At 42.2% G+C, this 20,127-nt stretch overlaps 1 protein-coding gene across 1 annotated transcript; it reads left to right on the top strand.

Moving 5' to 3' along the window:
• The first annotated feature begins 6,280 nt into the window (after nucleotides 1-6,280).
• Nucleotides 6,281-18,468, top strand: LOC115207289 (podocalyxin-like protein 2). The gene is made up of 6 exons (XM_029774272.1): nucleotides 6,281-6,853; nucleotides 15,563-15,637; nucleotides 16,606-16,762; nucleotides 16,975-17,036; nucleotides 17,252-17,431; nucleotides 18,229-18,468. Exons 1-6 carry the CDS (start codon nucleotides 6,758-6,760, stop codon nucleotides 18,457-18,459), a joined length of 801 nt encoding a protein of 266 aa, XP_029630132.1. The 5' UTR covers nucleotides 6,281-6,757; the 3' UTR covers nucleotides 18,460-18,468.
• Nucleotides 18,469-20,127: the final 1,659 nt, after the last annotated feature.

Below are 20,127 nucleotides of genomic sequence, written 5' to 3'. Positions count from 1 at the left end.
GTAGAGTAGAGGACAGTACAGTAGAGGACAGTAGAGGACAGTAGAGGACAGTAGAGGACAGTACAGTAGAGGACAGTAGAGGACAGTAGAGGACAGTAGAGTAGAGGACAGTAGAGGACAGTAGAGGACAGTAGAGGACAGTAGAGGACAGTAGAGGAGAGGACAGTACAGTAGAGGACAGTAGAGTAGAGGACAGTAGAGTAGAGGACAGTACAGTAGAGGACAGTAGAGGACAGTAGAGTAGAGGACAGTACAGTAGAGGACAGTACAGTAGAGGACAGTAGAGGACAGTAGAGTAGAGGACAGTACAGTAGAGGACAGTAGAGGACAGTACAGTAGAGGACAGTAGAGGACAGTAGAGTAGAGGACAGTACAGTAGAGGACAGTACAGTAGAGGACAGTACAGTAGAGGACAGTAGAGGACAGTAGAGGACAGTACAGTAGAGTAGGACAGTACAGTAGAGGACAGTAGAGGACAGTACAGTAGAGGACAGTACAGTAGAGGACAGTAGAGGACAGTAGAGGACAGTAAAGGACAGTAGAGTACAGTACAGTAGAGGACAGTAGAGGACAGTACAGTAGAGGACAGTAGAGTAGAGGACAGTAGAGTAGAGGATAGTAGAGTACAGTACAGTAGAGGACAGTACAGTAGAGTACAGGACAGTAGAGGACAGTACAGTAGAGGACAGTACAGTAGAGGACAGTAGAGGACAGTAGAGGACAGTAGAGGACAGTACAGTAGAGGACAGTAGAGGACAGTAGAGGACAGTACAGTAGAGGACAGTAGAGTAGAGGACAGTAGAGGACAGTAGAGTAGAGGACAGTAGAGGACAGTACAGTAGAGGACAGTACAGTAGAGGACAGTAGAGGACAGTAGAGGACAGTAGAGGACAGTAGAGGACAGTACTAGGCTAGTTGTGATGACAGTTGTCCTCTCTTTCTTAGTAATAAGACTCTCTTTAATCAAATCAAACTTTATTTGTCACATGCGCTGAATACAACAAGTGTAGACTTTACTGTGAAATGCTTTACTTACAAGCCCTTAACCAACAGTGAAGTTCAAGAAGAAAATATATTCTATGGGCTACGTGGGACGCTAGCGTCCCACCTGCGGGACACAGCCAGTGAAATATCAGGTTGGCAAATTCAAAAACAACAAAATGTCATAATTCAACTTTCTCAAACATATAACTATTTCACACCATTTTAAAGATACACTTCTCCTTGATGTAACCACATTGTCTGATTTCAAAAAGGCTTTACAGCGAAAGCAAAATATTAGATTATGTTAGGAGAGTACATAGACAAAAATAATCACACAGCCATTTTCCAAGCAAGGACATGTGTCAATAAAACCCAAAACACAGCTAAATGAAGCACTAACCTTTGACGATCTTCATCAGATGACACTCCTAGGACATTATGTTCCACAATACATGTATGTTTTGTTCGATAAAGTTCATATTTATATCCAAAAACAGCATTTTACATTGGCGTGTGATGTTCAGAATATGTATTCCCACCAAAACTCCTGGTGAATGTGCACATCAATTTACAAAAATACTCATAAATGTTGACAAAATATTTAACAATTATTTAAAGAATTATAGATAGACTACTTCTGGATGCAACCGCTGTGTCAGATTTTAAAATGGCTTTACGGAGAAAGCACATTTTTCAATATTCTGAGTACATAGCTCAGCCATCACAGAGAGCTATACAGACTGCCGCCATTTTCGGGGCAACCTAAACTCAGAATTAGTATTAGAAATATTCTCTTACCTTGGCTGATCTTCATCAGAATGCACTCCCAGGACTGCTACTTCCACAAGAAATGTTGTTTTTGTTCGAAATAATCCATATTTATGTCCATATACCTCCGTTTTGTTCGTGCGTACAAATCACTTATCCAAAGGCATAACGCGCGAGCGCAGAACCAGAGACGAAAAGTAAAAATGTTCCATTACCGTACTTAGAAGCATGTCAAACGCTGTTTAAAATCAATCTTTATGGTATTTTTAACGTAAAATTGCGATAATATTCCAACCGGACAATAGCATATTCATTCAAGAAGAAAAAAAAGGAACGGTGCGCTCGCGTGACCGCGCATATCCAATCCCTTTGTTGCCAGGCAGTCCACTCAGAAACTGAGCTCCTATTATCTGCCCAGTGACAGGAAACCACTTTCTGAAGGCTTTAGACAGCCAATGGAAGCCTTAGAAAGTGCAACGTAACCCCACAGATACTGTAGTTTCGAAAGGGATTAGAAAGAAGAACTACATTTCTCAGATCCTCCACTTCCTGATTGACTTTTTCTCAGGTTTTTGCCTCTTTGCTTGACATCATGGGAAAATCAAAAGAAATCAACCATGACCTCAGAAAAAAAATGGTAGACCTCCACAAGTCTGGTTCATCCTTGGGAGCAATTTTCAAATGCCTGAAGGTACCACGTTCATATGTACAGACACTAGTACGCAAGTATAAACACCATGGGACCACGCAGCTGTCTTACCGCTCAGGAAGGAGACGCGTTCTGTCTCCTAGAGATGAATGTACTTTGGTGCGAAAAGTGCAAATCAATCCCAGAACAACAGCAAAAGGCCTTGTGAAGATGCTGGAGGAAACAGATACAAAAGTATCTATATCCACAGTAAAACGAGTCCTATATCGACATAACCTGAAAGGCCGCTCAGCAAGGAAGAAGCCACTGCTCCAAAACCGCCATAAAAAAGCCAGACTACGGTTTGCAACTGCACATGGGGAAAAAGATCGTACTTTTTGTAGAAATGTCCTCTGGTGTGATGAAACAAAAATAGAACTGTTTGGCCATAATGACCATTGTTATGTTTGGAGGAAAAAGGGGGAGGCTTGCAAGCCAAAGCACGAGGGTGGCAGCATCATGTTGTGGGGGTGCTTTGCTGCAGGAGGGACTGGTGCACTTCACAAAATAGATGGCATCATGAGGGAGGAAAATTATGTGGATATATTGAAGCAACATCTCAGACATCAGTCAGGAATTTAAAGCTTGGTCGCAAACGGGGTTTCCAACTGGACAATGACCCCAAGCATACTTCTAAAGTTGCGGCAAAATGGCTTAAGGACAACAAAGTCAAGGTGTTGGAGTGGCCATCACAAAGCCCTGACCTCAATCCTATAGAAAATGTGTTGGCAGAACTGAAAAAGCGTGTGCGAGCAAGGAGGCCTACAAACCTGACTGAGTTACACCAGCTCTGTCAGGAGGAATGGGCCAAAATTCACCCAACTTATTGTGGGAAGCTTGTGGAAGGCTACCCGAAACGTTTGACTCAAGTGAAAAAATGTAAAGGCATTGCTACCAAATGCTAATTTTGTGTATGTAAACTTCTGACCCACTGGGAATGTGATGAAAGAAATAAAAGCTCAAATAAGTAATTCTCTCTACTATTATTTTGACATTTCACATTCTTAAAATAAAGTGGTGATCCTAACTAACCTAAAACAGGGAATTTTTACTAGGATTAAATGTCAGGAATTGTGAAAAACTGAGTTTAAATGTATTTGGCTAAGGTGTATGTAAACGTCCGACTTCAGCTATAGATAACAAACAAACAGCTAGTAGCAGCAGTGTACAAAAGGGAGGGGGGGGGTTAATGTAAACTGTCCGGTCCTGGATGACAGGAAGCTTGGCCCCAGTGATGTAATAGGCCGTTCACACTACCCTCTGTAGCGCCTTACGGTCAGATGCCGAGCAGTTGCCATACCAGGCGGTGATGCAACCGGTCAGGATGCTCTCGATGGTGCAGCTGTAGAAACTTTTGAGGATCTGGGGACCCATGACAAATATTTTCAGTCTCCTGAGGGGGAAAAGGTTTTTTTCGTGCCCTCTTCACGACTGACTTGGTATGTTTGGACCATGATAGTTCGTTGGGGATGTGGACGCCAAGGAACTCTCGACCCGCTCCACTACAGCCCCGTTGATGTTAATGGGGGCCTGTTCGGCCTGCCTTTTCCTGTGGTCCAAGATCAGCTCCTTTGTCTTGCTCACATTGACAGAGGGGTTGTTGTCCTGGCACCACACTGACAGTTCTCTGACCTCCTCCCTATAGGCCATCTCATAGTTGTCAGTGATCAGGCCTACCACTGTTGTGTCGTCAGCAAACTTAATGATGGTGTTGGTGTCGTGTTTGGCCATGCAGTCGTGGGTGAACAGGGATTACAGGAGGGGACTAAGTACACACCCCTGAGGGGCCCCAGTGTTAAAGATCAGCGTGGCATATGTGTTGTTGCCTACTCTAACCACCTGGGGGCAGCCCGTCAGGAAGTCCAGGATACAGTTGCCGAGGGAGGTGTTTAGTCGCAGAGTCCTTAGCTTAGTGATGAGCTTCGTGGGCAATATGGTGTTGAACTCTGAGCTGTAGTCAATGAACAGCATTCTCACATTGGTGTTCCTTTTGTCCAGGTGAGAAAGGGCAGTGTGGAGTGCGATTGAGATTGCGTCATCTGTGGATCTGTTGGGGCGGTATGCGAATTGGAATGGGTCTAGGGTGTCCGGGAGGATGCTGTTGATGTGAGCCATGACCAGCCTTTCAAAGCACTTCATGGCTACCGATGTGAGTGCCACGGGGCAGGTTACCTTCGCTTCCTTGGGCACAGGGACTATGGTGGTCTGCTTGAAACATGTAGGTATTACAGACTCGGTCAGGGAGAGGTTGAAAATGTTAGTGAAGACACTTGACAGTTGGTCCGCGTATGCTTTGAGTACACGTCCTGGTAATCCGTCTGGCCCAGCGGCTTTGTGAATGTTGACCTGTTTAAAGGTTTTGTTCACATCGGCTACCGAGAGCGTTATCGCACAGTCATTCGGAACAGCTGGTGCTCTCATGCATGCTTCAGTGTTGCTTGCCTCCAAGCGAGCATAAAAGGCATTTAGCTCGTCTGGTAGGCTCGTGTCACTGGACAGCTTTGTAGTCCGGAATAGTTTTCAAGCCCTGCCACGTCCGATGAACGTCAGAGCCGGTGTAGTAGGATTCAATCTTATCCCTGTATTGACGCTTTGCTTGTTTGATGGTTCGTCTGAGGGCATAGCGCGATTTCTTATAAGCGTCCGGATTAGTCTCCCGCTCCTTGAAAGAGGAAGCTCTAGCCTTTAGCTCGATGCGAATGTTGCCTGTAATTCATGGCTTCTGGTTGGGATATGTACGGACAGTCACTGTGGAGACGACATCATCGATGCACTTATTGATGAAGCCGATGACTGAGTAGTAGTCCTATCAGTCAATAATAGGAGACAATGGCTGTCACTAGCACCTTAGAGGCTGCTGCCCTATATACATCGACTTGAAATCACTGGCCACTGTAATAAATGGAAAACTAGTCACTTTAATAATGTTAACATACTTGCATTACTCATCTCATATGTATATACTGTATTCTATACTATTCTACTGTATCTTAGTCTATGCCGCTTTGACATTGCCCGTCCATATATTTATATATTCTTAATTCATTCCTTTGCTTAGATCTGTGTGTATTGGGTATATGTTGTGAAATTGTTAGATATTACTTGTTAGATATTACTGCACTGTCGAAGCTAGAAACACAAGCATTTTGTTACACCTGCAATAACATTTGCAAAACGTGAATGTCACCAATTAAAACATGGATTTGATTTGTGTCCGGGAAAGCGGTTCTATATGTACATCATATGTCAGTGTGACTGTATTGGGGGAGGGTGCCACCCAGTCTATTGTAAATCAAGCAACACTAGGGATTGACAGTCTGTCTGTGTTGTGGATAATACATCTGTCCCAGTCACACTGACATACGTCACAACACAGAGTTAAGGAGCGATCCTAAGTTCATTATAATAAATCATAGGTTATGACTGTGTGTACTAGTAAATACCTGGTCATCCCTGTACTGTAAAGTCAAGTACTACCATTTCTTCTTGTTCGTCTCAGGTTACAGTCAGACCCTCTCCCAGACCTCCACCTCTCCTATGGAGGAACCCAGAAAGGGAAATCACACCTCTCTGGATGCGGTGGAGAAGCAGGAGCGGGAGCTATGGGAGACGGAGAGAGAGTCCAGCGGCGTCCCACTGGGGGCTGGCTACAGCCAGAGGCAGGGCCTGCCTACCACCACCTCCAACACCTCCAACACCACCACCTCCAACACCTCCAACACCACCACCACCACCCCCAACAACCCCACCCCCACCACCCCCACCCCCAATACCACCACCTCCAACACCTCCAACACCACCACCCCCACCCCGAACAACCCCACCCCCACCACCACCCCCAATACCCCCAACACCCCCACCACCAACACCGCTGCTGCTGACCCTCTGGTTCCTGTAGAGTCAACCACCTTAGATCCCCAATACGTCCCAGTGTACGGGGGTTCACAATCAACTCCTGAAGACAAAGTGGAGGTAGAGATAGCAGATGAGGAGGAGGAGGAGGAGGAGGAGGAGGAGGAGAGGGAGAGTTCCACCCCTGAGCCTGATGCCTCCACCTCCAGACCAACCCTCCCAGAGGTGGGTGTCTTCCCCAGCCTTGCGCCTCTCCAGTCGGACAACACCCATACAGAAGACCAGGAGGAGGAGGAGGTGGTGGAGGAGGAAGAGGAGGCAGTGGTCCTTGGAGGACCTAGTAGTGACTCGGGAAGAGCAGGGAGAGGAGGGGAGATCTCTCCCCTGACCACAGTCCCCTTTGCGTCTCTGCCGCCCACGGTCGACTTCACAGAGGATTCATGGGACCAACTGGAGGACGAGAAGATGATCGCTGGGAAGGAGATCCAGGAGAAGGAGCAGAGGCAGCAGCAGGAGAGGAGGAAGGAGGAGGAAAGGAGGAATGAAGAGGAGGAGCAGAAGGTCAGGCATGGAGGAACAGAGCTGTTAACAGAGACAGAGCTCCTCCATGGTGCACACTACTCACAGGGGATACAGCAAGTTCAGTAGTATCTCTAATCTCTAATGTAGTGGAGGAGGTTCAGTAGTATCTCTAATCTCTAATGTAGTGGAGGAGGTTAAGTAGTATCTCTAATCTCTAATGTACTGGAGGAGGTTCAGTAGTATGTCTAATCTCTAATGTAGTGGATGAGGTTCAGTAGTATGTCTAATCTCTAATGTAGTAGAGGAGGTTCAGTAGTATGTCTAATCTCTAATGTAGTGGAGGAGATTCAGTAGTATCTCTAATCTCTAATGTAGTAGAGGAGGTTCAGTAGTATGTCTAATCTCTAATGTAGTAGAGGAGGTTCAGTAGTATGTCTAATCTCTAATGTAGTAGAGGAGGTTCAGTAGTATGTCTAATCTCTAATGTAGTAGAGGAGGTTCAGTAGTATGTCTAATCTCTAATGTAGTGGAGGAGATTCAGTAGTATCTCTAATCTCTAATGTAGTAGAGGAGGTTCAGTAGTATGTCTAATCTCTAATGTAGTAGAGGAGGTTCAGTAGTATGTCTAATCTCTAATGTAGTAGAGGAGGTTCAGTAGTATGTCTAATCTCTAATGTAGTAGAAGAGGTTCAGTAGTATGTCTAATCTCTAATGTAGTAGAGGAGGTTCAGTAGTATGTCTAATCTCTAATGTAGTGGAGGTGGTTCAGTAGTATCTCTAATCTCTAATGTAGTGGAGGTGGTTCAGTAGTATCTCTAATCTCTAATGTAGTGGAGGAGGTTCAGTAGTATGTCTAATCTCTAATGTAGTGGAGGAGGTTCAGTAGTATCTCTAATCTCTAATGTAGTGGAGGAGATTCAGTAGTATGTCTAATCTCTTAATCTCTAATGTAGTGGAGGAGATTCAGTAGTATCTCTAATCTCTAATGTAGTAGAGGAGGATCAGTAGTATGTCTAATCTCTAATGTAGTAGAGGAGGTTCAGTAGTATGTCTCATCTCTAATGTAGTAGAGGAGGTTCAGTAGTATGTCTAATCTCTAATGTAGTAGAGGAGGTTCAGTAGTATGTCTAATCTCTAATGTAGTGGAGGAGATTCAGTAGTATCTCTAATCTCTAATGTAGTGGAGGAGATTCAGTAGTATCTCTAATCTCTAATGTAGTGGAGGAGGTTCAGTAGTATGTCTAATCTCTAATGTAGTGGAGGTGGTTCAGTAGTATCTCTAATCTCTAATGTAGTGGAGGTGGTTCAGTAGTATCTCTAATCTCTAATGTAGTGGAGGAGGTTCAGTAGTATGTCTTATCTCTAATGTAGTGGAGGAGGTTCAGTAGTATCTCTAATCTCTGATGTAGTGGAGTTGGATCAGTAGTATGTCTAAACTCTTAATCTCTAATGTAGTGGAGGAGATTCAGTAGTATTTCTAATCTCTAATGTAGTGGAGGAGATTCAGTAGTATCTCTAATCTCTAATGTAGTGGAGGAGGTTAAGTAGTATCTCTAATCTCTAATGTACTGGAGGAGGTTCAGTAGTATGTCTAATCTCTAATGTAGTGGATGAGGTTCAGTAGTATGTCTAATCTCTAATGTAGTAGAGGAGGTTCAGTAGTATGTCTAATCTCTAATGTAGTAGAAGAGGTTCAGTTTTATGTCTAATCTCTAATGTAGTAGAGGAGGTTCAGTAGTATGTCTAATCTCTAATGTAGTAGAGGAGGTTCAGTAGTATGTCTAAACTCTTAATCTCTAATGTAGTGGAGGAGATTCAGTAGTATTTCTAATCTCTAATGTAGTGGAGGAGATTCAGTAGTATCTCTAATCTCTAATGTAGTGGAGGAGGTTAAGTAGTATCTCTAATCTCTAATGTACTGGAGGAGGTTCAGTAGTATGTCTAATCTCTAATGTAGTGGAGGAGATTCAGTAGTATCTCTAATCTCTAATGTAGTAGAGGAGGTTCAGTAGTATGTCTAATCTCTAATGTAGTAGAAGAGGTTCAGTTTTATGTCTAATCTCTAATGTAGTAGAGGAGGTTCAGTAGTATGTCTAATCTCTAATGTAGTAGAGGAGGTTCAGTAGTATGTCTAATCTCTAATGTAGTGGAGGTGGTTCAGTAGTATCTCTAATCTCTAATGTAGTGGAGGTGGTTCAGTAGTATCGCTAATCTCTAATGTAGTGGAGGAGGTTCAGTAGTATGTCAATTCTCTAATGTAGTGGAGGAGGTTCAGTAGTGTCTCTAATCTCTAATGTAGTGGAGGAGGTTCAGTAGTATGTCTAATCTCTTAATTTCTAATGTAGTGGAGGAGATTCAGTAGTATCTCTAATCTCTAATGTAGTAGAGGAGGTTCAGTAGTATGTCTAATCTCTAATGTAGTAGAGGAGGTTCAGTAGTATGTCTAATCTCTAATGTAGTAGAGGAGGTTCAGTAGTATGTCTAATCTCTAATGTAGTGGAGGAGATTCAGTAGTATCTCTAATCTCTAATGTAGTGGAGGAGGTTCAGTAGTATGTCTAATCCCTAATGTAGTGGAGGAGGTTCAGTAGTATGTCTAATCTCTAATGTAGTGGAGGTGGTTCAGTAGTATCTCTAATCTCTAATGTAGTGGAGGAGGTTCAGTAGTATGTCTAATCTCTAATGTAGTGGAGGAGGTTCAGTAGTATGTCTAATCTCTAATGTAGTAGAGGAGGTTCAGTAGTATGTCTAATCTCTAATGTAGTGGAGGAGGTTCAGTAGTATCTCTAATCTCTAATGTAGTGGAGGAGATTCAGTAGTATCTCTAATCTCTAATGTAGTGGAGGAGGTTCAGTAGTATGTCTAATCTCTAATGTAGTAGAGGAGGTTCAGTAGTATCTCTAATCTCTAATGTAGTGGAGGAGGTTAAGTAGTATCTCTAATCTCTAATGTACTGGAGGAGGTTCAGTAGTATGTCTAATCTCTAATGTAGTGGATGAGTTTCAGTAGTATGTCTAATCTCTAATGTAGTAGAGGAGGTTCAGTAGTATGTCTAATCTCTAATGTAGTGGAGGAGATTCAGTAGTATCTCTAATCTCTAATGTAGTAGAGGAGGTTCAGTAGTATGTCTAATCTCTAATGTTGTAGAGGAGGTTCAGTAGTATGTCTAATCTCTAATGTAGTAGAGGAGAATCAGTAGTATGTCTAATCTTTAATGTAGTAGAGGAGGTTCAGTAGTATGTCTAATCTCTAATGTAGTGGAGGAGATTCAGTAGTATCTCTAATCTCTAATGTAGTAGAGGAGGTTCAGTAGTATGTCTAATCTCTAATGTAGTAGAGGAGGTTCAGTAGTATGTCTAATCTCTAATGTAGTAGAGGAGGTTCAGTAGTATGTCTAATCTCTAATGTAGTAGAGGAGGTTCAGTAGTATGTCTAATCTCTAATGTAGTGGAGGAGGTTAAGTAGTATCTCTAATCTCTAATGTAGTGGAGGAGATTCAGTAGTATCTCTAATCTCTAATGTAGTGGAGGAGTTTCAGTAGTATGTCTAATCTCTAATGTAGTAGAGGAGGTTCAGTAGTATGTCTAATCTCTAATGTAGTGGAGGTGGTTCAGTAGTATCTCTAATCTCTAATGTAGTGGAGGTGGTTCAGTAGTATCTCTAATCTCTAATGTAGTGGAGGAGGTTCAGTAGTATGTCTAATCTCTAATGTAGTGGAGGAGGTTCAGTAGTATCTCTAATCTCTAATGTAGTGGAGGAGATTCAGTAGTATGTCTAATCTCTTAATCTCTAATGTAGTGGAGGAGATTCAGTAGTATCTCTAATCTCTAATGTAGTAGAGGAGGTTCAGTAGTATGTCTAATCTCTAATGTAGTAGAGGAGGTTCAGTAGTATGTCTCATCTCTAATGTAGTAGAGGAGGTTCAGCAGTATGTCTAATCTCTAATGTAGTAGAGGAGGTTCAGTAGTATGTCTAATCTCTAATGTAGTGGAGGAGGTTCAGTAGTATCTCTAATCTCTAATGTAGTGGAGGAGATTCAGTAGTATCTCTAATCTCTAATGTAGTGGAGGAGGTTCAGTAGTATGTCTAATCTCTAATGTAGTGGAGGTGGTTCAGTAGTATCTCTAATCTCTAATGTAGTGGAGGTGGTTCAGTAGTATCTCTAATCTCTAATGTAGTGGAGGAGGTTCAGTAGTATGTCTAATCTCTAATGTAGTGGAGGAGGTTCAGTAGTATCTCTAATCTCTGATGTAGTGGAGTTGGATCAGTAGTATGTCTAATCTCTTAATCTCTAATGTAGTGGAGGAGATTCAGTAGTATTTCTAATCTCTAATGTAGTGGAGGAGATTCAGTAGTATCTCTAATCTCTAATGTAGTGGAGGAGGTTAAGTAGTATCTCTAATCTCTAATGTACTGGAGGAGGTTCAGTAGTATGTCTAATCTCTAATGTAGTGGATGAGGTTCAGTAGTATGTCTAATCTCTAATGTAGTAGAGGAGGTTCAGTAGTATGTCTAATCTCTAATGTAGTGGAGGAGATTCAGTAGTATCTCTAATCTCTAATGTAGTAGAGGAGGTTCAGTAGTATGTCTAATCTCTAATGTAGTAGAAGAGGTTCAGTTTTATGTTTAATCTCTATTGTAGTAGAGGAGGTTCAGTAGTATGTCTAATCTCTAATGTAGTAGAGGAGGTTCAGTAGTATGTCTAATCTCTAATGTAGTGGAGGTGGTTCAGTAGTATCTCTAATCTCTAATGTAGTGGAGGTGGTTCAGTAGTATCTCTAATCTCTAATGTAGTGGAGGAGGTTCAGTAGTATGTCAATTCTCTAATGTAGTGGAGGAGGTTCAGTAGTGTCTCTAATCTCTAATGTAGTGGAGGAGGTTCAGTAGTATGTCTAATCTCTTAATTTCTAATGTAGTGGAGGAGATTCAGTAGTATCTCTAATCTCTAATGTAGTAGAGGAGGTTCAGTAGTATGTCTAATCTCTAATGTAGTAGAGGAGGTTCAGTAGTATGTCTAATCTCTAATGTAGTAGAGGAGGTTCAGTAGTATGTCTAATCTCTAATGTAGTGGAGGAGATTCAGTAGTATCTCTAATCTCTAATGTAGTGGAGGAGGTTCAGTAGTATGTCTAATCCCTAATGTAGTGGAGGAGGTTCAGTAGTATGTCTAATCTCTAATGTAGTGGAGGTGGTTCAGTAGTATCTCTAATCTCTAATGTAGTGGAGGAGGTTCAGTAGTATGTCTAATCTCTAATGTAGTGGAGGAGGTTCAGTAGTATGTCTAATCTCTAATGTAGTAGAGGAGGTTCAGTAGTATGTCTAATCTCTAATGTAGTGGAGGAGGTTCAGTAGTATCTCTAATCTCTAATGTAGTGGAGGAGATTCAGTAGTATCTCTAATCTCTAATGTAGTGGAGGAGGTTCAGTAGTATGTCTAATCTCTAATGTAGTAGAGGAGGTTCAGTAGTATGTCTAATCTCTAATGTAGTGGAGGTGGTTCAGTAGTATCTCTAATCTCTAATGTAGTGGAGGTGGTTCAGTAGTATCTCTAATCTCTAATGTAGTGGAGGAGGTTCAGTAGTATGTCTAATCTCTAATGTAGTGGAGGAGGTTCAGTAGTATCTCTAATCTCTAATGTAGTGGAGGAGGTTCAGTAGTATGTCTAATCTCTTAATCTCTAATGTAGTGGAGGTGGTTCAGTAGTATGTGTAATCTCTAATGTAGTGGAGGAGGTTCAGTAGTATGTCTAATCTCTAATGTAGTGGAGGAAGTTCAGTAGTATCTCTAATCTCTAATGTAGTGGAGGAGATTCAGTAGTATGTCTAATCTCTTAATCTCTAATGTAGTGGAGGAGATTCAGTAGTATCTCTAATCTCTAATGTAGTAGAGGAGGTTCAGTAGTACTTCTAATCTCTAATGTAGTAGAGGAGGTTCAGTAGTATGTCTCATCTCTAATGTAGTAGAGGAGGTTCAGTAGTATGTCTAATCTCTAATGTAGTAGAGGAGGTTCAGTAGTATGTCTAATCTCTAATGTAGTGGAGGAGGTTCAGTAGTATCTCTAATCTCTAATGTAGTGGAGGAGATTCAGTAGTATCTCTAATCTCTAATGTAGTGGAGGAGGTTCAGTAGTATGTCTAATCTCTAATGTAGTGGAGGTGGTTCAGTAGTATCTCTAATCTCTAATGTAGTGGAGGTGGTTCAGTAGTATCTCTAATCTCTAATGTAGTGGAGGAGGTTCAGTAGTATGTCTTATCTCTAATGTAGTGGAGGAGGTTCAGTAGTATCTCTAATCTCTGATGTAGTGGAGTTGGATCAGTAGTATGTCTAATCTCTTAATCTCTAATGTAGTGGAGGAGATTCAGTAGTATTTCTAATCTCTAATGTAGTGGAGGAGATTCAGTAGTATCTCTAATCTCTAATGTAGTGGAGGAGGTTAAGTAGTATCTCTAATCTCTAATGTACTGGAGGAGGTTCAGTAGTATGTCTAATCTCTAATGTAGTGGATGAGGTTCAGTAGTATGTCTAATCTCTAATGTAGTAGAGGAGGTTCAGTAGTATGTCTAATCTCTAATGTAGTGGAGGAGATTCAGTAGTATCTCTAATCTCTAATGTAGTAGAGGAGGTTCAGTAGTATGTCTAATCTCTAATGTAGTAGAAGAGGTTCAGTTTTATGTTTAATCTCTATTGTAGTAGAGGAGGTTCAGTAGTATGTCTAATCTCTAATGTAGTAGAGGAGGTTCAGTAGTATGTCTAATCTCTAATGTAGTGGAGGTGGTTCAGTAGTATCTCTAATCTCTAATGTAGTGGAGGTGGTTCAGTAGTATCTCTAATCTCTAATGTAGTGGAGGAGGTTCAGTAGTATGTCAAATCTCTAATGTAGTGGAGGAGGTTCAGTAGTGTCTCTAATCTCTAATGTAGTGGAGGAGGTTCAGTAGTATGTCTAATCTCTTAATTTCTAATGTAGTGGAGGAGATTCAGTAGTATCTCTAATCTCTAATGTAGTAGAGGAGGTTCAGTAGTATGTCTAATCTCTAATGTAGTAGAGGAGGTTCAGTAGTATGTCTAATCTCTAATGTAGTAGAGGAGGTTCAGTAGTATGTCTAATCTCTAATGTAGTGGAGGAGATTCAGTAGTATCTCTAATCTCTAATGTAGTGGAGGAGGTTCAGTAGTATGTCTAATCCCTAATGTAGTGGAGGAGGTTCAGTAGTATGTCTAAACTCTAATGTAGTGGAGGTGGTTCAGTAGTATCTCTAATCTCTAATGTAGTGGAGGAGGTTCAGTAGTATGTCTAATCTCTAATGTAGTGGAGGAGGTTCAGTAGTATGTCAAATCTCTAATGTAGTAGAGGAGGTTCAGTAGTATGTCTAATCTCTAATGTAGTGGAGGAGGTTCAGTAGTATCTCTAATCTCTAATGTAGTGGAGGAGATTCAGTAGTATCTCTAATCTCTAATGTAGTGGAGGAGGTTCAGTAGTATGTCTAATCTCTAATGTAGTAGAGGAGGTTCAGTAGTATGTCTAATCTCTAATGTAGTGGAGGTGGTTCAGTAGTATCTCTAATCTCTAATGTAGTGGAGGTGGTTCAGTAGTATCTCTAATCTCTAATGTAGTGGAGGAGGTTCAGTAGTATGTCTAATCTCTAATGTAGTGGATGAGGTATAGTAGTATCTCTAATCTCTAATGTAGTGGAGGAGGTTCAGTAGTATGTCTAATCTCTTAATCTCTAATGTAGTGGAGGTGGTTCAGTAGTATGTGTAATCTCTAATGTAGTAGAGGAGGTTCAGTAGTATGTCTAATCTCTAATGTAGTGGAGGAGATTCAGTAGTATGTCTAATCTCTTAATCTCTAATGTAGTGGAGGAGGTTCAGTAGTATGTCTATTGTCTTAATCTCTAATGTAGTGGAGGAGGTTCAGTAGTATGTCTAATCTCTAATGGAGTGGAGATGGTTCAGTAGTATGTCTAATCTCTTAATCTCTAATGTAGTGGAGGAGGTTCAGTAGTATGTCTAATCTCTTAATCTCTAATGTAGTGGAGGAGGTTCAGTAGTATGTCTAATCTCTTAATCTCTAATGTAGTGGAGGAGGTTCAGTAGTATGTCTAATCTCTAATGTAGTAGAGGAGGTTCAGTAGTATCTCTAATCTCTAATGTAGTGGAGGAGATTCAGTAGTATGTCTAATCTCTTAATCTCTAATGTAGTGGAGGAGATTCAGTAGTATCTCTAATCTCTAATGTAGTGGAGGTGGTTCAGTAGTATCTCTAATCTCTAATGTAGTGGAGGAGGTTCAGTAGTATCTCTAATCTCTAATGTAGTGGAGGAGGTTCAGTAGTATCTCTAATCTCTAATGTAATGGAGGAGGTTCAGTAGTATCTCTAATCTCTAATGTAGTGGAGGAGGTTCAGTAGTATGTCTAATCTCTAATGTAGTGGAGGTGGTTCAGCAGTATCTCTAATCTCTAATGTAGTGGAGGTGGTTCAGTAGTATCTCTAATCTCTAATGTAGTGGCGGTGGTTCAGTAGACTAGGATCATATGAGGACTGAGCCTTGCCTGAAGACTTGTTAACCCCCTGAGGTAATGCCCAAAGTTTAGTTCGGCGTTCTTGTGGCACACAGGAGACTGGTTTGAACCCAATCGGTTACACTATGGAACTGTGTATCACTCAGCCCCATATATATTTTTTGAAGTTTGTGATTGGTTTAACAGCCTCTTACTAACTCCCTTTTCACCTCCTCTCTTAATGTAACCGCCAGGTGATCTGTGTGGACTGGAGCGATCTGGCTGGGAAGGGCTACGTCATCCTCAACATGTCAGACAACGTTAACTGTGTGAGTACCACAACGTGTCTAGCCACCAGGTGACATCATAAAGATATTTTAGGATCGTAATATTGCAGCACTGTATTGCTGATGTTTCTTAGAATCATTCGTTGGAAAAAGATTCTGATTTTGGTAAATCTGTAATTGAATCAATAGGGCATGATGGGATGCCATTAGATGGTATCCTGATTAAACCAGCCTGAACACTAGTGAAACTATAGTGAGTGTAGCGTACATTCTGGTCTAACCAGGCTATAGATCCAGACAGCTCCATTGTTGTCCTTCACCGTGAGACAACCCAGGAGGCCTTTCACTGTGAGATAACCCAGGAGGCCTTTCACCGTGAGACAACCCAGGAGGCCTTTCACCGTGAGATAACCCAGGAGGCCTTTCACCGTGAGATAACCCAGGAGGCCTTTCACTGTGAGGCAACCCAGGAGCCCTTTCTTTCCTCTGACAGTCGGTTTACAACATTCTCCTCACCGCCCTCCTCTCCACCACCCCACCCCACCCTCATCCACCTCACCCCCCCCTCCGTCACCATGGAAACAACACAAAGCCGTGCAATTATAATCAATGTGACCTTTTTGGTTGTCACGCCAACCGCTGCAGAGTAATCACAACTACCCAGCAGGGAGGAAGACAGAAACCCTCCGATCCACAAAACAGCAGCTCCTCAAAGGAGCATGATTAGTTCAACAGCGTAGTTAGTTGGGAGGCAGATAGAACGTTGATTTATTCCATACAGCATGAGTCATCACCGCACAACTTTCTCTTTTTTTTCTCCACAGAATACCATTTTGTATGTTAAACAGTTGCATATTTTGACTGTCTGTTTGTTTCTACCTTATCCTCCTGTCCTTGTTTCAGCTAGATCCTCTATTCGACTAACTACAGATCTGACAACAAACAGGCCACCTGATGCCCCCTTTGTTTTTCACTGTAACCTCTGACCTCTCCTGTTGTGTTATGTTCAGGATGATTTCCGTGTGGAGAGTGGAGACCGGCTCTTGGAGCTGCTAGAGACAGCCTTCTCTAGGAAGATGAACAGTCCTCAGGGTTCCTGGCTCATCTCTCTCTCTAAACCCACCAGACAGGACCACCAGCTGCTCATCACGCTGGCCAGCGAACACGGTACCAGATAAATCAGAGAGCTGGGGCCCCACTTTCTCATTGCAGTCAAGCTCTCAAACCTAGGTTTCATAAAAATACTGTGAAATATGTGATCCCGAGCCAAACTTGGTCAATTTTTATGAAGATATACACGTAGATGTCTCAAACACAGGCAGTTGCTCACTTGTGTGCTTTTTAGTACAATTTTTGTGTGATTTCTGCCTGTCTTTTAGGAGTTATTGCCACCAAGGACATGTTGTCAATGTTAGGAGAAATCAGGAGAGGTTTACACGAGGTAAGATCCGTCGGTTTCTATGTAAAGTTGTAATTGGATCCTTCCGATCCTTCTGACTTTGTGTAAGGTTGTAAATTGGTCAGCCTGGTCTCCGTCCATCGTATCAACTGATTAAAAAAAAACAAAAAAAACAAACAAATTGCAGCACATTTTGGACCAGGTTAGTAATTCATCTGTCTGAATGAAAGTGAACTGTTCCGTGGTTCTGGTTCCAGATCGGTATCCAGAACTACAGCAGTGCTAACACCTGTCACTCCAGACCCAGTCAGATGCGTAGCGACTACGGGAAGCTGTTTGTGGTCCTGGTGATCATAGGTTCTGTCTGTGTGGTCATCATCGCATCTGGTCTCATCTATATCTTCTGGCAGAGACGCCTGCCTAAGATCAAGACTATGGTAGGTGTAGATTTACTATAGTGCTGTAAAGCACTTTGTGACAATGTTGTTGTAAAAAAAAAAAAGAAGGGCTAAATGAATAACATTGAATTGATTGATTCATTGATAAATGGTATGGATTGATTGATTCATTGATAAATGGTATGGATTGATTGATTGATTGAGGATGGATGGATGAATAGGATGAATTATGATGTTACTCTCCCCACGCTCAATTATTTAATTTCTTGTACATTTATTATTATTATTATTATTATTATTATTATTTTCTTTTTAGCCTTTTTTCCCCCCAATTTCATGGTATTCAATTGGTAGTTACAGTCTTGTAACTACCAACTCCCGTACGGACTCAGGAGAGGCAAAGGTCGAGAGACATGCGTCCTCCTAAACACGACCCAACCAAGCCGCACTGCTTCTTGACACAATGCCCACTTAACCCGGAAGCCAGCCGCACCAATGTGTCAGAGGAAACACCGTACACCTGCCGACCGTGTCAGTGTGCACTGCGCCACAGGAGTCGCTAGTGCCGGCCAAACCCTCCCCTACCCGGACGACGCTGTGCCAATTGTGCACGGGCCAATTGTGTACAACATTGTGTGCTGTCCCATGGGTCTCCTGGTCGCAGCTGGCTGCGACAGAGCCTGGACTCAAACCCAGGATCTCTAGTGGCACAGCTAGCACTGCGATGCAGTGCCTTAGACCACTGTGCCACTCGGGAGGCCCACGCTCAATTATTTAAAACGTTATGTTTTGATTATGTAGAAACATCTCCTCTTTCTTCTCCTTTCCCTCCCAAGACTCGAGGTGAGGAATTCCATTTTGTGGAGAACGGCTGCCATGACAACCCTACCCTGGATGTGACGAGTGACGGGGGGGGGCAGCCAGATATGCAGGAGAAGAAACACCGTCACACCAACGGACTGACGGCTGGGTCTGGGGGGGAGGGAGGGAGTAGTGGCTGGCAGGTCCTGGTCAACAAACCTGGAGGGAAGGAAGAGGATAATATGGAAGAGGATACACACCTTTAGTAGAGAGAAGAAGAGTGGAAGAGGATACACACCTTTTAGTAGAGAGAAGAAGAGTGGAAGAGGATACACACCTTTTAGTAGAGAGAAGAAGAGTGGAAGAGGATACACACCTTTTAGTAGAGAGAAGAAGAGTGGAAGAGGATACACACCTTTTAGTAGAGAGAAGAAGAGTGGAAGAGGATACACACCTTTTAGTAGAGAGAAGAAGAGTGGAAGAGGAGAAGGAGGGTGGAAAAGGTAGCCTGGACCCAGATCTGTTTGTGTGTCTTGCCAACTTCTATGGTCACTGTCACATTTGGCGTGGCAAGGCAGCACAAACAGATCTGGGAGTCGGACTAGGCTAGAAAGAGAACTCGTGAGGAAGATGCAAACCATCAGTGTTGGGAAACTTGTGAATGAATCGGCTGTCAAATTATACTGAGCAAAAATATAAACGCAACATGTAAAGTGTTGGTCCCATGTTTCATGAGCTGAAATAAAAGATCCCAGAAATTTTCCATACGCACAAAAAAGCTTATTTCTCTCAAATTTTGTGCACAAATTTGTTTATAGTCCTGCTAGTGAGTATTTCTCCTTTGACAAGATAATCCATCCACCTGACAGGTGTGGCCATATCAAGAAGCTGATTAAACAGCATGATAATTACACAGGTGCAGCTTGTGCTGGGGACAATAAAAGGCCACTCTAAACCAGAGCTGTTGTCAGAGAATTGAATGTTCATTTCTCTACCATAAGCCACCGTCAACGTCGTTTTAGAGAATTTGGCAGAATGTCCAAGCGGCCTGACAACCGCAGACCATGTGTAACCACGCCAGCCCAGGACCTCCACATCCAGCTTCTTCACCTGAGAGATCGTCTGAGACCAGCCACCCGGACAGCTGAAGAAACGGAGGAGTATTTCTGTCTCTAATAAAGCCCTTTTGTGAGGAAAAACTCAATCTTATTGGCTGGGCCTTGCTCCCCAGTGGGTGGGCCTGGCTCCCAAGTGGGTGGGCCTATGCTCTTCTACGCCAACCCATGGCTGCGCCCCTGCCCAGTCATGTGAAATCCATAGATTAGGGTTCTAACAAATTTATTTCAATTGACCGATTTTCCTTATATGAACTGTAACTCAGTAAAATCGTTGAAATTGTTACATGTTGCGTTTATATTTTTTTGTTCAGTACAGAAAGACAAAGTATAGTAATCAGAAGTCACTTAAACAACTTATTAAAGCTACTTAGATGTTTTATCGATTGACTATGATTATGATATGGATTTGATCATCTACTCTGCTTTCCTTTTTTTGTCAACTAAGCATGATTCGCATCTATTACTAAACACTGTCCAGCTACAGGGACTTTTTCAGAATAACGAAACGTTGATACTGAAGCGAATAGAGGTGGTATCCCTCTGTTACGTGTATGAACGTTCGTAGTTGAACTACTGACGTCAGAATACTGTATTTATTTGAACATGTTGAATGCAGAGTTAAACTCTTTGTGCTAGCTATTCTTTATGATGTAAAGTTGGAATGGCTTTTTCTGTATCTGGTCTGTTCACACTGATCTTAGTTCAAAGTCACACAATCATTTGGAAGCATCCGTTATTCCCAGCCTCCTTACAATCAAGACTGAGATAGCAAAATAACTAGCTTGGTTGCCTGATCTGATTGCTTTAGCAAACGGA

This window comes from Salmo trutta, chromosome 14, assembly GCF_901001165.1.
Source record: "Salmo trutta chromosome 14, fSalTru1.1, whole genome shotgun sequence".
NCBI classification, from domain to species: domain Eukaryota; kingdom Metazoa; phylum Chordata; class Actinopteri; order Salmoniformes; family Salmonidae; genus Salmo; species Salmo trutta.
This window is presented reverse-complemented; position numbering and strand designations above follow the sequence as displayed.

Bases quoted from the DNA above. Each gene is read 5' to 3' on its own strand.
- LOC115207289 (XM_029774272.1), top strand. From the start codon at position 6,758: ATGATCGCTGGGAAGGAGATCCAGGAGAAGGAGCAGAGGCAGCAGCAG. The intron at 6,854-15,562 runs GTCAGGCATGGA...TGTAACCGCCAG, and splicing joins ATGAAGAGGAGGAGCAGAAG to GTGATCTGTGTGGACTGGAG. The intron at 16,763-16,974 runs GTACCAGATAAA...CCTGTCTTTTAG, and splicing joins CACGCTGGCCAGCGAACACG to GAGTTATTGCCACCAAGGAC.